Genomic DNA, 22559 nt, shown 5'->3' with positions numbered 1-22559 from the left:
AATTTATTTGCCTGAATTACTCTAGCAGTATGTAGATGGCCACGTTTTATGATACTAATTACATTCATCTCTGTTTTGGGATATAGCAAGAGCTAACATTTGCTTAGTGACTTGTTGACTTAAAATTGTGGGAGTTTTAGAATTAGATTTGCAGTAACACTAAAAGCTAAATATGAAATAATTGAGATAGATTTTAGGACTGTTCCAGAATGTCTATTTTGGTTGGGTTTGACCTGCATATCAGTGAAAGGTGCAACTCGTGTTCTTGTGCTGTAAGCTTGCCAAGTTAATTTAGAAAAAGGGTTGGTGATACAATCGATGTGTTTATCCACTTACGACTTCTTAACAGGATAATGTAGCAAACTGTAGTAAAACTGAGTTTAGTTCACCTAAATACCCAAAGGTGGCTGCCTACCTCTCGGCCGGGCGACCTCTGGCCGTGCCCCCCCCCCTTACACCGGGCTTGAACTGTCGCTTGTGTAGTACTAAGGTGCAGGAAACCTGAAAACCGTGTCACTCGAATAAACTTGAAGCTTTTATGAAATTAAATATTAATAGTGTTTTTTATGACCTGGCCTTCGCTCCTGCCGCACCTGTACTTCCGCGCGCGGGTGATTGACGGCGGGAGGGAGGAAGCGGGCGGGGCGGGGCGGGGCGGGGCGGGCGGCGGGGCTGTGGCACCGACCCCCTGCCGAACGCGTACCCGGCTGCTCGCCCGGGGGCGGGGAGCAAGAGCAAGCGGGGGCCGGCTCCTGCCGGGGGCGGAACGCAACCCTCGGGGCCGGGCCGGCCCGGGGGGCGGTGCCGTCGCCGCTGCCGTGACACCGGCCGCGGCCCGCCCTCCGCCGGCACAGGCGCCGTCATGGCGGCGGAGCGGGAGAGGGAGCGGGACCTGCGCTTCTACCGCCAGCTGCCCAAAGTGGTGAGCGCCGCGGGCGGCGGGGGCTCGGCGGGGGCGCTGCGGTGGAGCAGCCGACGGCGGCCGGGGCCCTGCCCGTCCCTCAGGTGCGGGGCCCCGGCTGCGGCGGGCGGCCGCGGGCGCTGCTCGCGGGAGCGGGGGGCTGAGGGGCTGGCGCTGGAGCTGGCAGCACGGCGGGCAGGCGGCTGCTGTGCTCTCGGGGGTTTTACCCAACGCGCGCTTTTTCCGAGGTCCTTCATCCCGCAGGAGAAGGCGGTGGGTGCCTGCCTGTCCAGCTTGTTTGCGGTTCCTGGTGTCTAATCTTCTTCCAGTTAAATCAATTGAGCATGATCTTTATTTTCTTTTTTTGTCCTGTTTTGCCTTTTGCCCAGGCTAGCCCAAGAAGCCTGTCTCAGATAACACTTCTTTTTCCCCGTGTCCCGAAGGGTGTGCCTTACTTTTAGCGTATCTGTGCTGTCGTTTGGTACGCGTTACTGCGTTTTTATCGGTGTTACCGTTCCGGACTTGCAAAACAGCAAATGGCACGTACTCCAGCGGAGAGCTCATACAGTAAATGCACAGGTGCACAATCAAAACCACATCAAATCACACCGTCCTTGTATTCTCAGGCTCCTTTTCAATAAGATGTTTTTCAGGGTTTACGTTTAATGTCTAACTGAATTCTGTGAGGTACTTGACTTGTAAGACTGTGAAAAATTTGATGTAGTAGTAGTTGTATGTATCTGGCTAGATTTCCAGAAGTGGTAAGCAGCCGTAGCTCCTGGTGTTTAGTTGGAGTTGTGCACCTTCACAGTTTAAGATAATCTGACCCCTTTTCCTCTACTTGTGGACTTAATACTTTAAAATAGGAATCTGAAATATAATACTTCACAAAACTAAAATAATTAAATCTTGAAGGAGTTAACAATTTCAACTCGTTTTCCAATCGAAGGCTTGAAGAAGTATTTCTCCAATTTTTCTTTTCCTAGGGAGAAGGGATGCGTTCCAAGGGGGCGAGAGGGTAGGTAAACAAAGCAGATGCTTTGCAGATACATTTTGAATGAGTTGGGAGGGCACTAGGGACCTGTTCCATATGTCAGGAGCCAAGAGATCATAAGAAGGAGCAAAGGTGAAGTGAAGAGCGGAGCTGAGGATCATAGGTTTGGACCCCAAAGGCAGGTTGTCAAGAGAAGTCAGGCAGAAAGCAGTCTCGGGCAAAGGAGGGCAGTTACTCCAGTTGCTGTTAATGGGCAGAGGTAGCATCTTGCTGGATTTCTGGTGTGAGTTAAAACTTCAAAGCATGAAAAAAGGAAAGGTGAGTGGATATCCAAGTGTTGCTGTTTTCGAACAGCGTACACATACGTGTAACTTGCAGTGGATGGGGGAAGAGTTCTTTGAATCCTTGTTATACTTTTCTTAACCCCGAGGCAGCCGTTCGCTTCCTCCTCACCTTGAATTGCACCACTCCAACAATGAGCTGGAGAGCCCGTTTTCCTGAGCCGGCTGTGCTCCCACTGAGATCAATGCTAACAACAGCCACCAAGTGAGAAGGAACAAATAGGACAGTCTCAGTTGAACCAGTGCATGCAAAAGCATGGGGAGGCAATTATTAGCCAAACACAGAGATAACTGTTATTTTATTTTCAAACTCAGAATGAAACAATAACGTAGGATGCAAGAACAGTAATACAAACAAGGTGTAGAAGCCATCCTTTTCACCGGACACAAATCCATAGGATTTTTCTTTTTTTCCCAGGAGCTTCACGCTCATTTGAACGGCTGTATCAGTTCTGCCACTATGAAGAAGCTTATGGCCCAGAAGCCGTACCTCCAAATCCAGAACGGAATGACTGTGATTGACAAAGGAAAGAAACGAACCTTAGATGAGTGAGTATACGCGTGTGTGAGAGATGGACATTTACCGAGTGTCTGTTAATTAAGTTCAAAACAGAGAAATGTATGGCCTTATGCACTGACTGCAGGAAATGCATTTTCAAGGTTTAGTTACAGTACAATCTGTTAGGTTTTTTTGCTACTTGTATCTGTAGAATAACTTCTTAGATGTTTGCAAACTAAATGGAAATCCCGTGTTGATTAATTCCTTTCTTAAAGGATTGAAAATTTTCACTTGTAGTATATGCTCTTCAGAGAGAATTGACTCGTATAGTTTCCTTTTTTGGAAACTTAATGTTTTTGTTTGTGCTTTAAAAAGCTTTGTGGTAATAATAACAATAATTTCTGTTGCAAATGCATTGTTAGCATCTAAAATCAGAAATTGCCGTTCAGATGGTCTTTGTGTTTTAAGCTACAAGCTGGTTAATTGAGCATAGTGAGTACATGTTTTCAAAGTGTAGATTTTTTTTTTGAGTACTCATTTTACTGTTCATTTATCCAATTTTTTAACTTTTTATTTTAGATGTTTTCAGATGTTTCAGATCATCTATCAGATTACCACTAGGACTGAAGATATTTTACTGGTAGGTTAATTAAAAGTCCGCTTAAAACAAGCAAGCAATACGCACGGTCAAAATTAGTTGGATTAATAGCATTGGGTTCCAAGTACCTATCAGCAATGGTCCCTTCAACTGGAGGTCAGAATTGTTATTGTAAAACACGTTAATTTAGAAACACGGGATTTTATGTAACTTTTACATTTAATTTTTGTGAAAGCAATGAGCTTCCAATATGGTGGTCATTATGACCACTCAGATGCTTGGATTGATAATGTCTTAAAAACGTGATGTCTGTTCATTGTCACCAAAGCTTTGATTTACCCTAGTCTCCTGTTTCTTCTTCGGTTCGTTACGTACCAAAACTACAGAACTAGAATTACCCTTTGTTCACCTCAGATTACAAAACTGTCAAGGAGGACTGATGTGTGATCAAAATAGGGAGAAGAAAGTGGTGTTGTGGTTTAACCCGGCAGGCAGCTAAACACCACACAGCCTTTTGCTCACTCCCGCCCCTGCCAGTGGGATGGGGGAGAGAATCGGGGGAAAAAAAAAAAGTAAAAGTCGTGGGTTGAGATAAAGACAGTTTAATAGGACAGAAAAGGAAGGGGAAATATAATAATGATGATGACAAAAGAATATACAAAATAAGTGATGCACAATGCAATTGCTCACCACCCACCGACCGATGCCCAGCCAGTTCCCGAGCAGCGGTCACCTCCCTGGCCAACTCCCCCCAGTTTATGTACTGAGCATGACGTCACATGGTATGGAATGTCCCTTTGGGCAGTTGGGGTCAGCTGTCCTGGCTGCGCCCCCTCCCAGCTTCTTGCTGGCAGGGCATGAGAAGCTGAAAAGTCCTTGACTAGTGCAAGCACTGCTTAGCAACAACTAACACATCAGTGTGTTATCAACATCATTCTCATCCTAAATCCAAAACACAGCACTGTACCCGCTACTAGGGAGGAAATTAACTCTGTCCCAGCTGAAACCAGGACAAGTGTCCTCTTCTTTCCTCCTGTAAAGGAGCTTTTAGGCAGCCTGTTAAACTTACGGAAAGGTCCAGTAGCTGTGAAAGGAGTTATCACTGCACCAGTTGAGGGGTATTCTTGCTCAGACAAGGAAATTCTCATTTGTCCTAACTCTCTTTAGTATCACTGAGGGAACTGAAGGTACCCTCTGTGGGGTAGTATTTCCAGAGATGGAGAGTGCTAAAAACACATAGGGCCTGAAAATTTGCAAGTGTTTCACACCAGAAGATAGCCAGGTCTTTTAAGGAAGAGATAAGGAAGAAATATTTTCCTTTCTTTCGAAGAGAAAATATAACTGATTATAAGCATTACTTTCATGATGTTGAATACACTGTTTCTTAATCAGATAACTAAAGATGTTATTAAAGAATTTGCTGATGATGGTGTCAAGTATCTGGAATTGAGGAGCACTCCTAGAGAAGAAAAGTCCACAGGTACAGCCTGTTCTGGGTTTTAATTTGTAAGTTTGATGTGCTATAAAACTTAGTTAAGACTATGTTAATAACAAGTAAAGTCAAATTTAGTTGGTTCAATAAAAATATATTTTAAATATAAAAGCAAAGATTTAACCATGTAAAAACATAACACTTTACTGTTAGATTTTCGAGGACAAAAATGTGTTGGTTATAACTCTGCTACCCAAGAATTTGGGTTATTCGCTTTAGTATGATATCTGAGTCTGCTAATATTTGTAATAGCTGATGTAATTTTCGCTACTTCATTTTTTAATTTTCTTTTAGATGTGGTTTAATAGAAACAGATAAGAGAAGTCCTGTTGCTACTCTGGTTCACACTAAGTTATTGTCTTTCTTCCAGGTGCTTGGGAGGAGGCTTAATTCAAATGTATGCTTCAAAGTAAAGCCATATTTGTAAACAGAATTAGAACTATATAGATTAGAAGACTATGGACTAAAATCATAGGTGCAAAATGAAAGTTAGGAGGCTAGAGAGCTGGGTCTGCAACACAATAAAATTAATTCAAATATGTTTATTCCAAATGTGTACATGTGTTTGTAGGTATGACCAAAAGGATGTATGTTGAAACTGTACTTGAGGGTATAAAGCAGTGTAAAGAAGAAGGCTTGGATATAGATGTAAGGTAAATAAAGCACATGGAGTACCTCTGTTTCAAGGTTTTGTGTAGTCTGATGCTCGGTCATGGTTTGTGGAGAGGTTTACAAACCATCAGTGTAGGAAAGAAAATTGTGCTTAAACTAGATTACATGGAACGGAAACAGGTAATTCATACGGAAACCTGAATTTTTATCTTCCTTTTCACTCATAGAGAATGAAGCTGGGTAAAGCTTTTCGGCTCTAAGACTGTCCATTCCCTGCGACGTTTTCAGGAGAAGCAGTGTTTTTGATGGAAATTGCACTAAAGACTCCTTTTTCACAGCCTAGATTCATTGCAAAGATTTTGCTTGATTAGCTGTACAAGCAACCTGCTGTAAAGGAGCGGTGGCCCTTCCAGCAGGAAAGTTTCAGAAGGTGTCAGTGGTTGCTTGGAGGCAGTCTGCTTGCCTGTCTTTCATACTGTCAGTAGCAACCCTTGTTAGATTTATTAGTGGAGGCTGAAGAATTCTCATTCTTCATGTGTGCACCTCTGAGAGGTTGCTCGCCTGATACTGCAGGCAGCAAATGAGCAATGTATTGTTCCCTGCCCTCCCTCTCACCGTGGCTATTGCATTTCACAGGCTAACGTATATGTCTAATTTGTGTCCCTCTGCACTTTGGTGCCTTCGTTCCTTGAACAGTTTCCTATACAAATACTCTTTATACTCAGCCGTGAAGGATGTGAAGTGCCATTTTTGTTGGCATCAGATTTGTTGGTCTCCTGATATTATAGCTTGTATTTAACTTAATACGTACATTTCTATCCTAGGTTGTTAATAGCAATAAATAGAAAAGGTGGCCCGGCAGTTGCTAAGCAGACTGTTAAACTTGCTGAAGAGTTCCTTCTTTCCACTGATGGGGTTGTAGTAGGACTTGACCTCAGTGGTGATCCCACCGTAAGTTTTTGTTTTATTTTGGTCTGTTCTTGAAGATAAATGTGTAATGTTGTGTAACGGCAAGCAGTTCTAATCATACTTTGTTCTTACAAGTTTTTGTCTTATATGTGTTGCTAGTTTGAATGGATTGCTCGTAATCTCGATACCAGGTTAATCCCTGTTGCTGTAAGGGACAGATACTCTAACAAAGAATCAACAGATTAATATATGGCACTGAAAAAAGAGCCACTGAAAAGTAGTGTTTATCTGGGAAGCGTCTGTTACTAAATTGTCCCAGTCAGATTGACTGGGTTGAGGCAAGTTAAACAATATTGCAAGTTGACACTAGTTTAAACTTTGTTTAGATGCACCAAATGCTTATTGCGTATTCAGAAAGCAAAAATAAACATTTGAGGATAGCTGTCAAGTTGAAATGAAATAGTTCTAAGTGATAGTTGTAGAAAGGGTATCAAAATCAAGACAGTTGCCTCGTCAGCGTTGGGCATCATCTGAACTACTGACATTTGACCAGTTTGTCTAAATTGTGCCCATATAGCAGAACTTTATGTGACTTGTTGCATTCAAAACTGAAGTAATGAGAAAAGAAAAATAATTCAGTGTAACTGTATTTGAATTAAGTATTTTGGTATCGCTAGACTTCTTAATTATTGTAATAGGAGGAGTTTTGTAAAACAAGCTGTAGAATGGTGATGTGTTTCTGTCTTCAAGGCAGGACATGGTCAAGATTTTTTGGAACCGCTCTCAGAAGCAAAAAAAGCAGGTCTAAAGCTGGCATTGCATCTTTCAGAGGTAAAAGTTTTCTTTAGTTTGGTTTTCTTTATTTTGGTCCTTCTCTGTAATTCCCATTTTATAAAAAACTTGATGAAACTAAAATTAACTTCTGTGCGTTTTGAACTTCTCAGGCCAAAGTAGTAATGCTTTGGGGTGTTTTGACGAGAGAAGAAAACAAGGAGAAATCTTCAACAATCTGTTCTGAATCAGAACTGTCAATTTATTTCTTACTGTACTATATCTATTGGAGGGTTAGGTGTGAATTTGAAAATTAGTAATATTGCAAGAAATCCACTGTTTTCTTCCTGGTATTTGTCAGAAGTCATGTATACTAAAATTCGCACATTTTCATGAGGAGTTCTGTTAGCTCTGCTTGTATCAGTAGAAAGAGTTGGGCTGCTCCGTACAATCTGTTGAAGTGGTAGCTGAAGTTTACTCTGACAAGTCTGATAAATGCTGAAAATACTTTTATTCCTTCAGGAAATTAAGCATGATACATGATGTCACAGGCCTGTTTATACTTGTTTCTATTTCATTAAGGAGGCTTTTGCAGGATATTCCTGCATGCTTCTCTGAAAATGTATTTCTTAATGTCTCAGTGGTCTTTCGGTTTTGTTTCTTTCTTTTTGTTTGTTTGGTTGGTTTTGGCCTCTTGCAGTTTAAGTTCTTCAGGCGCCATTTTTTTAATCCCTGTGTAAAACAAGTGTTAAAGATCGTCTTGACAGGGTAGTTTTGAAACGGAAGCATACAAAGCTGATTTGAGGCCTCCAACTGAAAGTACTTCAGAACTGCAAAGAGCGATCATCTGTTTTCACATACCAGTTTAGGATTATGGCTTCTTCGGTTTGTAATTCCAAGTTGAGAGTCACTTTCATGCACTACTTCTTTCTTTACAGGGTAGTAATGCAGATATTTAGTCTCACTAACACTTTCTTTTGGGTAAGATATGCTGTGAAAACAGAACTTGAAGTCCATTGTAATTATTTAATGTGCTGTTTTATGCTGCCTTGACAGAATGTAAAATATATCCTCTCTAGATTCCAAATCAAGAAGAGGAAACCAAAATTCTCCTGGGCCTGCCTCCTGACAGAATTGGACATGGAACATTTCTCAACTCTGCAACAACAGGTTCAGAAGAGTTAGTGCCACTTGTTCGACAGAATCATATACCTATTGGTAAGAAAAAAAGTTAAGAAAATTACTTGGTGATCTCTAGATTTCAGAATATCATACGTACTGCTGATCTAGGAACTCTGATTTGTCTTTGACCAGAGGTGACTTAGAAAAACGTGGCAGCGTAGGTGAGAGAATAGCCTATAAAGGTGCACTGGTAACGCTTTTGCGTTTGACATATTTGTGGCAGCAGACAACAATTGATGTCTCGGATGACAACAAAACTAAACTATAACTTCTACTTACTGTGCAAGGCTGCGTGGTGTTTCTCTATCTGGTTTGCAAGCTCCCTAGATTTTATACCCAACCAGTAGTTAAGAAGAAATTGATTACCAAACTTCCCTCAGAGCATATTACCAAATATTTGAAGCATAGAAAATCAAGGAAACAACAATGGCTGATTTTAATTTTCATTCAGGAGCAGAAATAAGTTGATTAATGTGTCAAAAGCATTGCAAGTCTTTTGTTTTGATATATATACTCGTTTCTTCTTTTTTTTCCTTAGAACTTTGCATGACATCAAACATCAAAACTCAGACGGTGCCTTCCTGTGACAAACACCATTTTGGATACTGGTACAGCATGGGCCACCCTGCAGTGCTCTGTGTAAGTTTTTCAATTTTAACCACGTATTTAGGCAAAGGGCCAAACTAGTGTGAAATTGGAGAAGTATATCTCCTTTTATGGATCAGAGCTGACTTACTAACCAGTTCTGACCTTGCAGCAAATCATCTGCTTGTAGGAAATCATAATGTTCTGTCTGAGAAATGCTTGTAATACAAATGGAAATTTTTAGTATTTCTCTTGGGTTTATTGTAAAGCAAGACCTTTTCTTCTGTATAGATAAAATGATCAGCTGTGTTTGCTGTGCAAACCTCGTAACTGTTTGCACGCTGACAGATTTCTCTTAAACACACTGGTCCAATGCTTGCATTTAAGCTTGTGCTTGCCTGGCTATTTACCGTGTTGGATGAGAGTTCTTGAGTTCTCTTGACAGCTAATTAAGGTCCTTAAATATTTGTCGAGGTGCCAGGTACTTTTGCTGGCATTGGTAGGATTTTACCATCATCCTGTTGGTTTAACCCCTATAATTTGTAGCATTGTCCAAGTGTGTGTATATATATTAGAGCATTGTGCTTATTATTCAAATAAGCCTCCATCCTTTATTGTATAAAGTATTTATTACTGAGTTTGAACTCTGTTGTATTAGGTAAAAAATAATTCACGATTAGAGATTATTTCTGAGATTTTCAATTGTGAAGAGTCTAGATAACTACTGAAGTCACGTAAGAAAGCAGTTTACCCATAAAAGCCTACAAAAACAAGAGTAGTAGAAGAAGGAGATACTACAGTGTCTTAAGTTTAACAGGATATAGTCAGCACTCTTCTCTGTGGGGACACAAGGACTGTGAGTTAGGGATGGGTAATCTCATTAACTCTGACATAATGCTAACTCGCTCCTTTTAGATGAATAATCTTTCAGTGGCTTTCGATCATGTGGTTTTGATGCTTGCCTAGTACTTCAGTCAGTATCCAGAAATTGTCCTAGCTGACACCAAGCGTGGAGCGTGAGACGGTTTCCTCCCTGAAGATGTAGGAATACGGAGTATGCTCTAGTTCCCAGGTCTGAGGGAAGGGAAAAGAGCAGTAAGGAGATGTGTGCATACTGACATAGCTTACATGTATGCATCATTTAATAGCCATCTTTCTAGCCATTTTAATAGGAAAACCTATTTTCTGGATAAATTGTGCCATCACTTTAAGAAGTTTTCTTGTATGTTTGAATAATTTATTAATTTTGAGTGAAAATAGGGCAAATAAAGTATGAAGTAATGACCAACAGATGAAAGAACCGTGGAATAAACCGTGCAACAGCAAGATAAAACTGGTTTGTAATGTGTAGAAAAACCCCTTTTTGATGTAGAGGAACTAATTTAAACTTTTTCTTTCTTTTCTTTCAATTTAACTCCAGACTGATGATAAAGGCGTCTTTGCAACAGATCTATCGCAAGAATATGAGCTGGTTGCAAAAACATTTAACCTGACTCGATCACAGATGTGGGATCTTTCCTATGAATCAATCAACTATATCTTTGCTTCAAGCGTATTAAAATCAAAGCTAAGGGAACAGTGGTGTAAACTGAAGCCAACTCTGTTTGATTAATCAGACTTGTTCTAAACAGCTTGGCTGTGTTAGCTTAGTTAATAAGCATTTTTTATTGAAGTCCCTGGCTTTTTTCAGACTTCAGGTTTATAAATCCAGCCCATAAAGTGTGCCTGTGCAAAATGAAGACGACAGGAATGTGTCCTTTGTTAGTGGGGACAGAAATAAATGTTTTTCTGTAGTTGGGAAGGGCGCTCAACCAGCGACTAAAATTCCAAATGTGTCGTCACGTCGTTTCTCTCCAGTTGATACGACATTTTTTTAAAAATACTTAGTTGAAATATGTCATCATACTACAAACATTTGAGAGTCAGAACAAAATAAAGGCACAGCATTAGGGTTTAACATGTCTCTGTTGGCAACCTTACGCCAAGCACTTTGTATGTACGGTGTGTAGATTTGGGTTTTCTGTTGGTTTTTAAACAGAGGTTTTGAGCAATTGATTGAATGTGAAGACAGAAACAAACTCGGGGAGAATGAAATAATTGTCTCAAAGGAATTAAGTATTGCATGTTTTTATTGGCGTACACGTATGACTGAAGCGTGCTGTGGATTGTGCAGCGTATGTGGTGGTGCCTATTGATGCACTCGGCACTGGTAGTCCTTAGACAAAGTTAGGAATCTTGAATGCCTTAGCAAATTGTGAGCTACCTGGGGGAAATGGTCCAATTCTTGAAATGCTTTTTGGAATTGCTGTTTGTTTCTTTAAAAAAAGCAATAAAAATAGCTTCAACCTCCATGTTTCCCAAACCACTGCTTCAGGTGTGCGTGCCTGTGTGTTTGAGATCTACAGAAGCGAAGCACGTGTAAGCTGCTGCAGGATTTGGTAAGTGCGAGTCTCCGGAGCAGACTCGCTGTCTGTGAGCGGCACCGCTTCTGTTCTGACCCCAGAGGGTGCTCCGTGCTTCAGGCAGTGACAGGGTTCACTCCACCCGTCTCTATGCATGTGCATGGATATTTTGATACCGAGATATCAAAATAGAGATGAACATACACATGCAACAGCATCTAATACTAGATATTGCTAGCTAGTGTAGGAAGTATCCAGAGAGAAGGTATTTCATACCTAGAATATTTTTACATTGATTAATTAAACAAGCAAACATTCTGGGCTCTACAAGGAATACTGAATATAAATACAGTGGTACAAAAGCTGTTCATGACTTGTGTTTTGGTCTTTTTTTTAATAAAATCAGTGTAAAGTAGTTGTTCTGGCTCCAAAGTGGGAATAAGAAATGAAAAGGGAAAAAAAAAAAGCTGGAGGGCAGGATAGCAAAGCAGTTGATACGTCTGTGTGGCTACCTGAGGTTTGCACGGAACGTTTTCCAGGCAGAAAACACTCCTTTTGGAGACGGGGAAAAATTATGTGAAGCAGAACTGTGGTTCTATATATTCTTATCTGAACTCAGAATAAGACCTCATGCTGACTTTTTATTTATAAACAGTACTTTAAAGTACTTTCCAAATAGTTCCACTGATCACATCATCTTTTGTTGTTTGATCAAGTTACATTATCACTAGCTGTTTGATCAAGTTTGTCTGTATTTTCTTTCTACAAAAATGATGACTACGGTAAATGTATTCTTTTTCCTTTCTTATTGAAAAGCTCTCTAAAGACAGGTTGAGCAGCTTTCTGGAATGTTACAGTTACGTATATCTTAGTCTCAGGATAAGCGGGCGTTCTCTTGTAAAATAAGTTTTACAATAATTTTACAGGTTATGGCCTTGTAATAACTCTTCAATAACATAGTATTTGGTTTATTAGCGACGAAAAACTGTCGACTTCCTGTTTATTTACTAAGGGATCATCCTCAGTGTTCATGTTATCTGTCAAGCCTAAAACTTTCTAAAGCAAAGCAAGACTCATAATTGGTGTCTGATGAGATTTTTAGTTTCAAACTGGTAGTGTTACACAGAGGTGAGTTTGATTTTTAAGGTTTAGATGTTGCATGTGACATGTAGACGTGTTCATTCAGAGCACAGCCCTGGTAAATGCTGCTATTTTCAACTAACTTTTTTTTCCTGCAAGCATACAGTGATTTAGAGATTTTTAACATTACGGACCGTTACATATAGTTCTCAATATTTCCATCTAATTGACTTCTGTGTGTCTTCAAAATACTGCCTTGCATCAGTTGTAGTACTGCCCCCAGGCAGTTTGGTACGTGACAACACGTAGATGCTGCATAGTTTTACAATTAAAAAAAAACCTTCCGTGATTGTTAATGAAACAACAGTGTTCTGGATACATAGTGCAACAGTGCTGTTACGTACTCTAGCGTTACCGAGACACTCTTCTGAAGACTGTGTACTTACCCTGTCACTTAGGTACTTGCAGACACGCTGCCGATTTAAACAAACCAACACAGCACTCTGCGTTTCACAGTCTTTATAGTGTCTCGGCTGGCAACGGAAGTCGGGGGGTAACTTGGAGGATTCCATTTGTGTGAAGTAAAAGAACCAGGAATACATTTGGCGGCTAAAGAATGATACACAGAACCGGGGGATTTCTGTATAGTGGTTTCTAACCGCGTGTTACCGCAGTTCTTTACACTGCGGAAGGGTTATGCTTGGAGTGGAAATGAAAGTTGGAAAGGACGGGGAGAAGTTTTGGAATGAAGACGCATCATCTGATCAGAACGTTGTCGTGCACCGTTCCCAAGTTGTACATTAGAAGCTGAAACCTTACCTTCTTACTATCGCTGGGCTATTTTTCAGGAGTATAACTTCTACAAGTAAAACGGCAGAGGTTCCTCCTTTGGCTTCAGGTAGGATTATATAGATTATATAATTTTAATTTAAGTGCTTCTCGCTGAGCCTGCTTGTTAAATTAGGAGTTAACGGTGAGATAACCATTGCTTAGTTTATAATATTGTATAAAAATGACTGCCATACAGCCAGAGTAAAGCATCACCACTGAAGTAACCGTCATTAATGGGGCAGAGGACCTTCCCCCCCCACCCCACCCCGAATGCAGTGGAAATTCCGAGTAACTATTTCTAGAATTTCGTATGGTCTGAGATGAGGTTTCTCAAGTATCCATTCAGGTGCAGCTCAACTTATTTTTCAAGTAAACAAAATAGAGCTAGATGGAGTTACTGTTTTTGTTTATTTCCATCTGATTATATGAGATAACACTTACAGAACAGTCTTCAATGCGCAGAGTCTTTATTCACATCACATGAAAATACACGCTTTGGTCCTACTAAACAATATTGTCTTTGGAGATGTATGCAAGCAGAGAGCAACTGCTCACTGTAGCATAAGTTTCTCAGAGTTCCTTTTGAGACAAACGCAAAGTCTTGAAAACCTCTATTCCTTATGATTAGGCTGGTAGCATACCACAGCTTATTGCAATACAACCGCTAAACTGTAAGTACTTACACACTGCTCTTCAGGATCATAGCTTTGCAAATAATGTAGTTACATGAATGATTTATATGCCTGTTTCAAACTAATACATTTTAAAAAAAAAAAAAAAAAAAGGGCAGGTAAGGGCATTGCATTAGGTAAGTGCATAAGATGATTAAGAGACTGGAGCATCTCTCATATGAGAGGCCTAGAGACCCGGGGCTGTTTAGGCTGGCAAAGAGAAGGCTCAGGGGGCGGATCTCATCAATGTTTTTAAGTATCTGACGGGAAGGAGTAGAGAAGATGGAGGTAGGCTCTTCTCAGTGATACCCAGTAACAGGACAAGGGGCACAAGCCGAAACACAGAAAATTCCACCTGAATGTAAGGAAACGCTTTTTACTGTGTGGATGGTTGAACATGGGAACACACTGCCCAGACGTGCTGGGGAGTCTCTATCCTTGCAGACATTCAAAACCCGAAGTGACCTGCTGTAGTGGACCCTGCTTGAGCAAAGGAGGTGGACTGGACAATCTCCAGAGATGCCTTCCAACCTCAGCTATTCTGTGATTCTGTGAAGTGAATATACAAATGATAAAGTCTCTAGATGAATACAAAATCTTTTAAAATTAAATACTGACTTAACTCAGTCACTCAAGTGACCATTTTTCACCAGGCTTAAACAAAAGCAGTTGACTGACTTGTGAAATTGTTTTTAAAGAATGATTTATTCATTCTTGGTAGTCTTCCTTCTTTCACATCCATTGTGGAATCCTTTAGTGCCATCAGGACCTTTAGGCAGCCGCAGCACCCCTACAGGCAGACCGTCTGCATTTTGTATTTTCCGAGCTAACATGGGGCTACTGACGGGACTCTTCTCTTGTGTTACAGTTTGAGCTTTTCTTCTCTGTACCCAGGGGCTACCAGAAGGAGTGATACTGCTATCCGAGGAATAATCTGTACATTTCCTTGGAATTTCAGGGCTAGTGCTTGAGTTAAGCTTGCCGTCTTCAGCCAGCGGAGACTTTTTGGTTACTTTTCTTAGTGAAGATGGACTGTTCCAAGGACTTGATCTGGGTGACACATTAGGACTCAAATGGTTGTTTGGGTGAATGATGGGGCTCAAATTACTCATAGTATTTGTTGCAGTACTTTTGCGTCCTGACAATGGTGATGTAGGATTACTCTCTGGGTCAGAAGAGCTATTTGCTGAAGATTCATCACCAGCAAACTGAAGTTCCTCAACTCTCTTATTAAGGGATCTAGCCTTCTTAAGACTCTTGCTGGTATCTTCGTCACGGTTCTTGTCTTTGGGAACTTTTTTCTTCGGAGGTTTCACGCCTATTAGGACAACTTTCATGCCGGTCTCTTTCTTTTCAGCACACATGAAGTCATGAGCACGTATGGCAGCATCTACTTCTTCAAATTCTATAATTGCACATTCCTGAGTTCCCAGTTGGGTGTACCGACTGCTGACCCTCCTGATATCGGGTGGTAGATCCCTACCAGGCTTGAGAATACGAACTGATGAAATTACACCGAAAGTTACAAAGGCTTTGAGGAGATGCTCCATTATCCTTTCTTGCATGCATCCATTTTCTTGTTGTTTGTTAAGAGCCTGCAGCTCAGAAATCATGTGGATATCGTACACCAGTAACATCCTGGTAGGGAGGTTTTCACTTGGAAACACTGGAACAGGAGTATTTCTTCTAACCTTTCTGTTATCATCATTGAGCTCGAGAGTGTCCGAGTACTTCAGTGCATAGGCTGTGGTTCTCCAGTCACGGGTGAGGTGTTTCACCTTGAAGACAGACACAGGTTAAGCAGCACAACTGATCAAACCCACTCAAACTAATTACAGAAAGCATAAGGCAGATGCAGGCTCCAGTTTACAAACAGAAACCTGGATTTAAGTTTCATGTAACAGACTTGAGTGAAAAAGTAAACAGTTTTCCTGCTATAATGGGCATCAGTTGAGCGCCTGTAAAGCTCAGGTCCTGGTCAATCTACTGAAAATAGGAACTGACGCTAAACCTCAAACTGAAAATCATTACTTTATCTTAAAGCCTGCTCAAGTGATATTCGGTCATTCCATATCTAGGTCTGAACCATGACCAAAATGCATGTTCTGTGGGGTTTATTTTGTTAAATTTGCCAAATAAGTAGTTTCGCCAAGTTTAGGACTTCATTTTATTGAACTGATTTTTCCTCTCTCAAAAAACTCAGTTAAAGAAAACCCCAAACTTCTCCATTTCCAAGGAGTGTTTTTAAGGGTTTATCTGTTACTGGTATAATCTGTTTGAAGTGGTCTGAAGAAACTGGGAGTGCCTTAACTTCTAGACTGAATAGCTCTGCAAAACTGTCAGATTTACAGTCTTGACAAAGTGTTTCTAATGTAACTTTAGAAATCAGTTACATACACATATTTACATAGGAGTTCCTAATGTAAAAAAAAAAAAGAAAGAAAAAAGAGAAGAAAACACCTGACCTTTAAGGGACTTCAGTTCCCAGATACTTTCTACTACTCTTAATTTTTGGATCTCCATACATTTGCAAAGGTCAGATTCACCATCCCTTCTCAGAGACAAGAAAGTAACTTTACCGGCATTACTTAGCTACTCATGAGTAGCTGATCTAGAAATGAATTTTATCCAATGTCCTATTTATGATGCCCTACTGTCTCCCAGAATGATAATATAAAAGTGTAGTTGCTTAAAAGCCTATGATTTCCCTAGCCAATCATGAACGAGTTCAGCAATTGAAGTTCTGGATGAGAACAAACCTAACTGTCACATCAAAACTGAATCAACCCCTGAGAGAGGCAGATAAAGAGGGAGGCTGTAAAACTGCCTCTACAAAGTAATTTATTTTCATCTAATCTCTCCTAATGTTTTTAGATTCATCAGGCTTACACAAGGCACTTCAAGTCTTAAGAAGTTAGCTTACCTTCTTAAAAGAAGTGAGGAGTTTAACACTGACGTAGCCCATCTTATTTCTTCTCACATGCTTTAGAAGGAAGGCATCTTTCTCAAGGTTCTCATCTGAGAAGTAATATTCAATCTGTGCTATTAACTTCTGGATCAGGTCATTTTCTGGTGGTTTCCATTTCTGGTCAGAGTCATCATCATTTTCCCCCCCACTGGAAAAAAAGTTAAATCATTTTATTAACAGATCTTCATCTTGTATTAGTGGATTCAAATAATCTTTCAAAATGAAAAGGCATAACCGTAATGCTGAGTCCAACTTACTTTATTCATAGGCACTGAACAGGCATCGCCCTATCCATCTGAGGCAGGAGGCCAGCTCAGAGGATGAAGCTTTCCAGTCAGTGTAAGGAGTCAAGTTCCTGAGCTCATTCCAAAAGCTGATCTCAGTGTAGAATGAGACATATACACTAGCATCTTGAAAACACTCTGCCAACTCAAATCCTACACCAAAACATGACAGGCAGGTGCACAGGCACTTGGTGCTATACGAAGCTCCTCCAGTGACAGTGTTTTATTTTTCAGTATGAAGCTATTAAACATAGGCTTGACATTTATGTGCTTCATGAGTAGTGTCACATACCAGTGAATGAATATTCTAACTGGATACAATCATGATTCATCAAGCCTCGTCACTGCATGAATGCAGGAGCCAGTATCCCGGGAGTAAGAAAGACTGACAGGACTACTGTGCTTTTTACAGGTCACTTCCAGAGTGACAGAGTAACTTAACTAGCAGTTTACCAAGGGGCTTAAACTGTATGTACATTTCAGATTAAGGACGTTGGTGCAGTAGCAGCTCATGTACCTCAGGAACAGCTGTATATGTACACATACGCAGGTTGCTAAGAAGTTACTCTCATTTCCTCCGTGGCCCTCCCATCACGTTGTCTAGGTATCTGTGCAAAATGGAGCACTACTGAGCATCCTATCCCAAAAAATAAGATACTGCAACCATGGATTTGAGATAAACTTCTTCCCACATACAGTTACAGCAACATGTTTGTTGCTGAAATACAAACAACCATTTATATTGTTATCTAGCACTGAGGCAAATAGTTCACCCACAGACTACAGCCATAGATGTTGCTCTAAGAACTATAATGCACAAGTCTATCTTAAGCCAGAGCCTTTTTTTTTTTAAAGCTGTTAGCAGTCTAGTTTTGCTGTGGGACCATCATGAAAGTTTCTGTTAAAAAAAAACAAACAATCACCCAGTAAGCTCCTTAGACCCTATAAATCATGTATTACTTTGGTCTCCCATGTACCTCAGCAACAAAAAAGGAGGAGCCACACATTTTCCCAAAATTGTCTTAAATGGCTTTTGCAGAGCTTGTGAAATCATTAAACAAGGGAGCAGGCAGCACACTGGAGTCCTCCGAGGGAAATCTGGCAGGGAGGTTGCAGGCTACTGAATCACCTTGCCTTGTGGCAGTTCTGTCCCAGAGACGAACTGGAGACTGTGATCGTAAGGCTGACTGGCATGCCGCCCATGCCTGGGCGCAGGCAGCAGCACTGCCTTGGCAGGTGCTTGCTCTGTATCTGAAGACACTGTTCAGGTCAATGGGCTGTGCACAGGGAACGCGCTCCTAGGTGTGACAAGTTACGGCAGTTCTCTGGGACCTGGCTTTTTGAAGCTAACGATTTATTTACTTATTATGGTTCTTCCAATGATAGGGCAACACATCAGATATACATGGATACTCACTCACACAATCCTAGTCTCCTTGTTAAAATCTCCCTAGCCACTTAATGGGGTACAGTTCAAAGGAATGACAAGAGCAAGAGAGTGAGAAAAAGAATTTAAGTTATTTGACAATGCCAGTAGAGGATAATAGATGAAGTTATGATTAAGATAGTAAAAAACATTTAATGGCCAGCTGTGGGCGCTGGTTTCAGAAGGAAGAAAAAACAAGGTTAAGTTTTTATTTTTCATTCATGATGTTCCCTTATGGCACTACTTCTCATTTTTCATTCACTACCGATTCAGAACTAGTGTGGGCACAGGAAACTTAGACCATTTCAGCATTTTTACATATCCACACTCTGCTAAGAAAAGCTTACCTTCAATTCAGGATGGAGCTTATAGTTTTTTTAGAGGATTTATTAGTACAGACATTTGCAGGTATGTGGAAGGTTTGGATGGAAAGAAAATGGAGCATCATGCTTGGGAAAAAATAAAAATGAACTGCATGTTTGCAAAGACCAGTACCATCCTTACTTACAGCGTTAACACACTGAATCAGAGTGAAATAGGTCTCATTTCACCTCTCTAAATTAAATATTGGTCACAGTCTGAACTATACACCATTTCTACATTTGGCAGATGGTTCAGCGTTTACAAAATCTTTAGGGCTCTTACAACAGTCCTCACTAAGTACTGTATGGAAATTCCACCTACAGCAAATGCAGAAATTTGCAACTAGCTCCATATTAATTCATAGTAATGATCAACTGCTAGTACTTCTAGGGTACCAACTCTACTACAGAGGTAGTTGATAAATCAATGTCAGTCCACATTGACAAAAAAAAAAAGCCTAGTAGTTATTCACAACTTTTACTTATTTCTTTATTCAGAGCTTTGTGACGGATATGCTTGTCAAAACAGGATAGACTGAAAAACAACCTTTTAACATGGTGACTCATCTGGCTATTAGTCACACAAGAAACTAAACATATCTGCATAAAGAATAGATTTTGGGGTTTAAATATCAAAACTCACAAACAATATATTAAATTGTCTGGATAGAGTCTAACCTTTTGACAAGTTTTTGCTGAGTCTCAAAAAGAATAAGGTATTGTATTAATAAGCACTGTGGCAATACAATTTACAGCATTAAGGTGATGTTCCAACAGTACAATCACTGAAAGGCAGTGCAGGTCTGTTAACAAAAACTAGTGGATACAGTACTGGGTGCCTACTAATGGGACGCGTGGCTGCAGCGATCATTAAATTTCAATTTCTATTGTGAAACATTAAATTTTGGACTGACAGCATAATAAAAACATTCACCTTTCAAGCTCAGATTCTTCCTGTATCTGTCTTGCATCCAAAATAAACTTGAGGAAGAATAGCTTTACTTTATGCATAGGAGAATCACCTGTTTGTTACCAACAGTCTGAAGATTTTTCTGAAGCACCTGGCAGCTAAATGGCTGAGGACTGAATGTTACAAATACTCAGAGATCTCCTGAAGAACTGTGGTATCTTGACCATGAGGAAATGGTTTTGATTTCTTAAGTTATAAAATCTAGAAATTGAGGAAAAAAATCTAAATTGTCTGCTAGCCTAGCTGGAGAGTGAAATGGCTCATTCCCAGCAGTTTTAGACCATCACTGACAATTTTCCAAATGTTTGGGTAAATAGTTTCCTATCAGATGTTGCATTCCCGAAAGTAAATCCTTAGCTAAGGTTACACGTAAATGGCAAAAGCATGTGTGAACTCCACTCACCTACTTTTGATGCAGGGCCTTTATAGTTCTCTCCATGGCAATACCTCTGGCCTTTCCTGGATCAGGAAGAGGCCATTTACAAAAAGGCAACCTCCACAAGAACTGAATATACATCAGCACTGTCAGCAAACATTTCTGAAGATAGCACCTACTGTAGAGGATTAAATAAGTGGCATTTAAGAGTTAGCTATTATGCGTTACAAAACTTGAAAAAATAACCACCCTTTTTTCTAGTCTAGGCCAGGGCTAGAAGCTCTTACACAAGTAACTTTGCCAAAGAAAACAAATGTAAAAAATATTCTGAATTTAAGAAATCATTAATTGGAATGCAACACTGTAGACTGCTGTACACATTTGATTTATAAAAATACAACAGTCACATATGATTGTGGAAAGACTAAGTAAACTCAGTTTAAACATTTTACTGGCATCTAGCTATGCTTGCTTCCTGTTTCTGTAGTGCACAGTTGACAACTTTGGCAGCTGTAGAAAATTCCACCTCCCCAACTACTCCTCTGTAACTTAAAATAATGCATTGCAGTTCATTCTGAGTCAGTGCTAGGATATGAAGTTGGAGAATCCATTAGAAACAACTGATCTTTGAACAGAACACTGAATTTCATGCTACTATACCTAAATCTTTATGTGATTGAATGTATTACTGCATCTGCAGCTTTAGTACGAACACAAGATGAACTACAATTAGTGAGCTTTGTCTCTCTGTAGTTTTCTGGCACAAAAATCCTGGATGTTCCTTTTACAAGAGATTCTGGTAGGCATCAAAGCAACTTCAGGCATCAGTAATAATTCCTGCAACTTATCATTAAGTACAGACAACGCTATTGGCATTATCAAACAGTAAAGTAGATTATAAAGTGGTAGTTTCTTCTGCATTTAAACTGGTCTTGATTTCATGTCTGGTCAACTTGTTTCCAAAGCCATAGAACAGGTCTGCTTGTCCATGTCTTAATTCTATTGAAGAAAATCTCTACGGTTCTACGGAATAAAAACCAAACGGGGAAAGAAAAAAACACAACAACCAACACGAAAACCCTTTCTGTAAAAGGCGGTGAAATGGAAATGTCGGGGGCACCACAGCTCGGCGCCTCTCGCTGTGGGGAAGCCACGTCCCGCTCCGCACCGACGGCGGGGCTGCGGCGCCCGCCCCGCTGGGCAGCCGCAGGCAGCCTGGCCCCGGCAGTTCCCTCGGGGGAGGACATGCAGCCCGGGCGGAGTCACCGCCGCCGCGGGCAGCTCCCCGCCCGGTAGCTGTTCCGCGGCTGGCGGGTGTCCCCGTTGGAGAGTTTCCCGCGTCTCCCACCCCTCCCTGCCGGCGTTGCATCAGCCGCGGCCGCACCGTTACGTGGGTGTCCGCGGCGGTCCCGCTCCTCGCCCCGCACAGCCAAGCCCACAGGGAGAGACGGGCGCCGGCCGAGACCCCTTCCCTTCCCTTCCCTTCCCCGCCGCCGCGCGGCCCGCGCCCCAGCGGACTCACCTGGAGCGCCCGCACCGCCCCGACTCCTCCTCGCTGCAGCTGCCACCGCCCCGCGCCGCCGGGCACGGCGCGCCGCCGCCCTCCTCCTCGTCCTCCTCTTCCTCCTCCGCGGCTGCCTGAACAGCCACTCGGATCTGCACGGGGCCGCTCCCCGCCGTCAGCTCCGGGCCGGCGGCCCCAGCCCCGGGCTCCGCCGCCTCGGGGCCCCCAGGGGTGGCCGGCTGCCGCTGGGCCATGGCGCTCGGCGGCAGAGCGCGCCGTGCCGCCGGCCGGGCTCAGCCCGCCGCCACCGCGACAGCAGCGATGCCCCGGGCTGCGACAGCCGCCGCCCGCCTCCCCTCCCCTCCCCTCCCCTCCCCTCCCCTCCCCTCCTCTCCGCTCCTCTCCTCTCCCGCTGCGGCGGCGGCGGCGCGGGGTCGAGCTGGGGTGCTGGGGCGGCGCTGCCAGCTCCACTCCCCCGGGCGGGCCCCGGCACGGCAGCGGGAGGGTCTGTCCCTCCTCCAGCGATGCTGCCCCCAACGCGGGGGCCCGCCGGGACGGCTGTAAGCCCCCGGGCCAGCCGGCCAGTTAAAGTTTCTTTCTCATTGACGATTGAATTGGGACTGCTTTTATTTCAACAGAAAACAACTGGCTCCTCACCAAAGAGCAACGTCCTAGCTTCTCATCTCCTTGTACAGCCTTGGGGCTGCGCTGCGGAGTCCTGACTAGGGCGTTGCGTTCTAAGAAATTCAAAAAGGTTACGCTGGGGTAAGTGCGGTTTTAAATGCCGAGGATGAGATTTGG

The 22559-nt window shown here is 42.0% G+C and overlaps 2 protein-coding genes across 2 annotated transcripts; one reads left to right on the top strand and one right to left on the bottom strand.

The window, feature by feature from the left end:
• Positions 1-823: 823 nt before the first annotated feature.
• Positions 824-11246, top strand: MAPDA (N6-Methyl-AMP deaminase). Its single transcript, XM_076348312.1, has 10 exons — positions 824-922; positions 2655-2785; positions 3315-3375; positions 4726-4813; positions 5397-5478; positions 6262-6388; positions 7097-7177; positions 8197-8335; positions 8838-8938; positions 10305-11246. The coding sequence occupies exons 1-10, from the start codon at positions 863-865 to the stop codon at positions 10494-10496; spliced, it is 1062 nt and encodes a 353-aa protein (XP_076204427.1). The 5' UTR covers positions 824-862; the 3' UTR covers positions 10497-11246.
• A 2340-nt stretch (positions 11247-13586) lies between these two features.
• LARP6 (La ribonucleoprotein 6, translational regulator) lies at positions 13587-22014 on the bottom strand. Its single transcript, XM_076348311.1, has 3 exons — positions 21777-22014; positions 16792-16984; positions 13587-15646 (listed from the first exon to the last, which is right to left on the bottom strand). Exons 1-3 carry the CDS (start codon positions 22010-22012, stop codon positions 14573-14575), a joined length of 1503 nt encoding a protein of 500 aa, XP_076204426.1. The 5' UTR covers positions 22013-22014; the 3' UTR covers positions 13587-14572.
• Between the last annotated feature and the right edge of the window lie 545 nt (positions 22015-22559).

Source organism: Aptenodytes patagonicus, chromosome 10 (assembly GCF_965638725.1).
Source record: "Aptenodytes patagonicus chromosome 10, bAptPat1.pri.cur, whole genome shotgun sequence".
NCBI classification, from domain to species: Eukaryota; Metazoa; Chordata; class Aves; order Sphenisciformes; family Spheniscidae; genus Aptenodytes; species Aptenodytes patagonicus.
This window is presented reverse-complemented; position numbering and strand designations above follow the sequence as displayed.

What these genes read in the sequence shown, in the direction of transcription:
- MAPDA (XM_076348312.1), top strand. Translation starts at nt 863, where the DNA reads ATGGCGGCGGAGCGGGAGAGGGAGCGGGACCTGCGCTTCTACCGCCAG. An exon ending in ACCGCCAGCTGCCCAAAGTG is followed by an intron (nt 923 to 2,654) that starts GTGAGCGCCGCG and finishes TTTTTTTCCCAG; the next exon opens with GAGCTTCACGCTCATTTGAA. An exon ending in TAGAGAAGAAAAGTCCACAG is followed by an intron (nt 4,814 to 5,396) that starts GTACAGCCTGTT and finishes ATGTGTTTGTAG; the next exon opens with GTATGACCAAAAGGATGTAT.
- LARP6 (XM_076348311.1), bottom strand. Translation starts at nt 22,012, where the DNA reads ATGGCCCAGCGGCAGCCGGCCACCCCTGGGGGCCCCGAGGCGGCGGAG. An exon ending in GGGCGGTGCGGGCGCTCCAG is followed by an intron (nt 16,985 to 21,776) that starts GTGAGTCCGCTG and finishes CTTTTTTTCCAG; the next exon opens with TGGGGGGGAAAATGATGATG. An exon ending in TCCTCACTTCTTTTAAGAAG is followed by an intron (nt 15,647 to 16,791) that starts GTAAGCTAACTT and finishes TCTGTCTTCAAG; the next exon opens with GTGAAACACCTCACCCGTGA.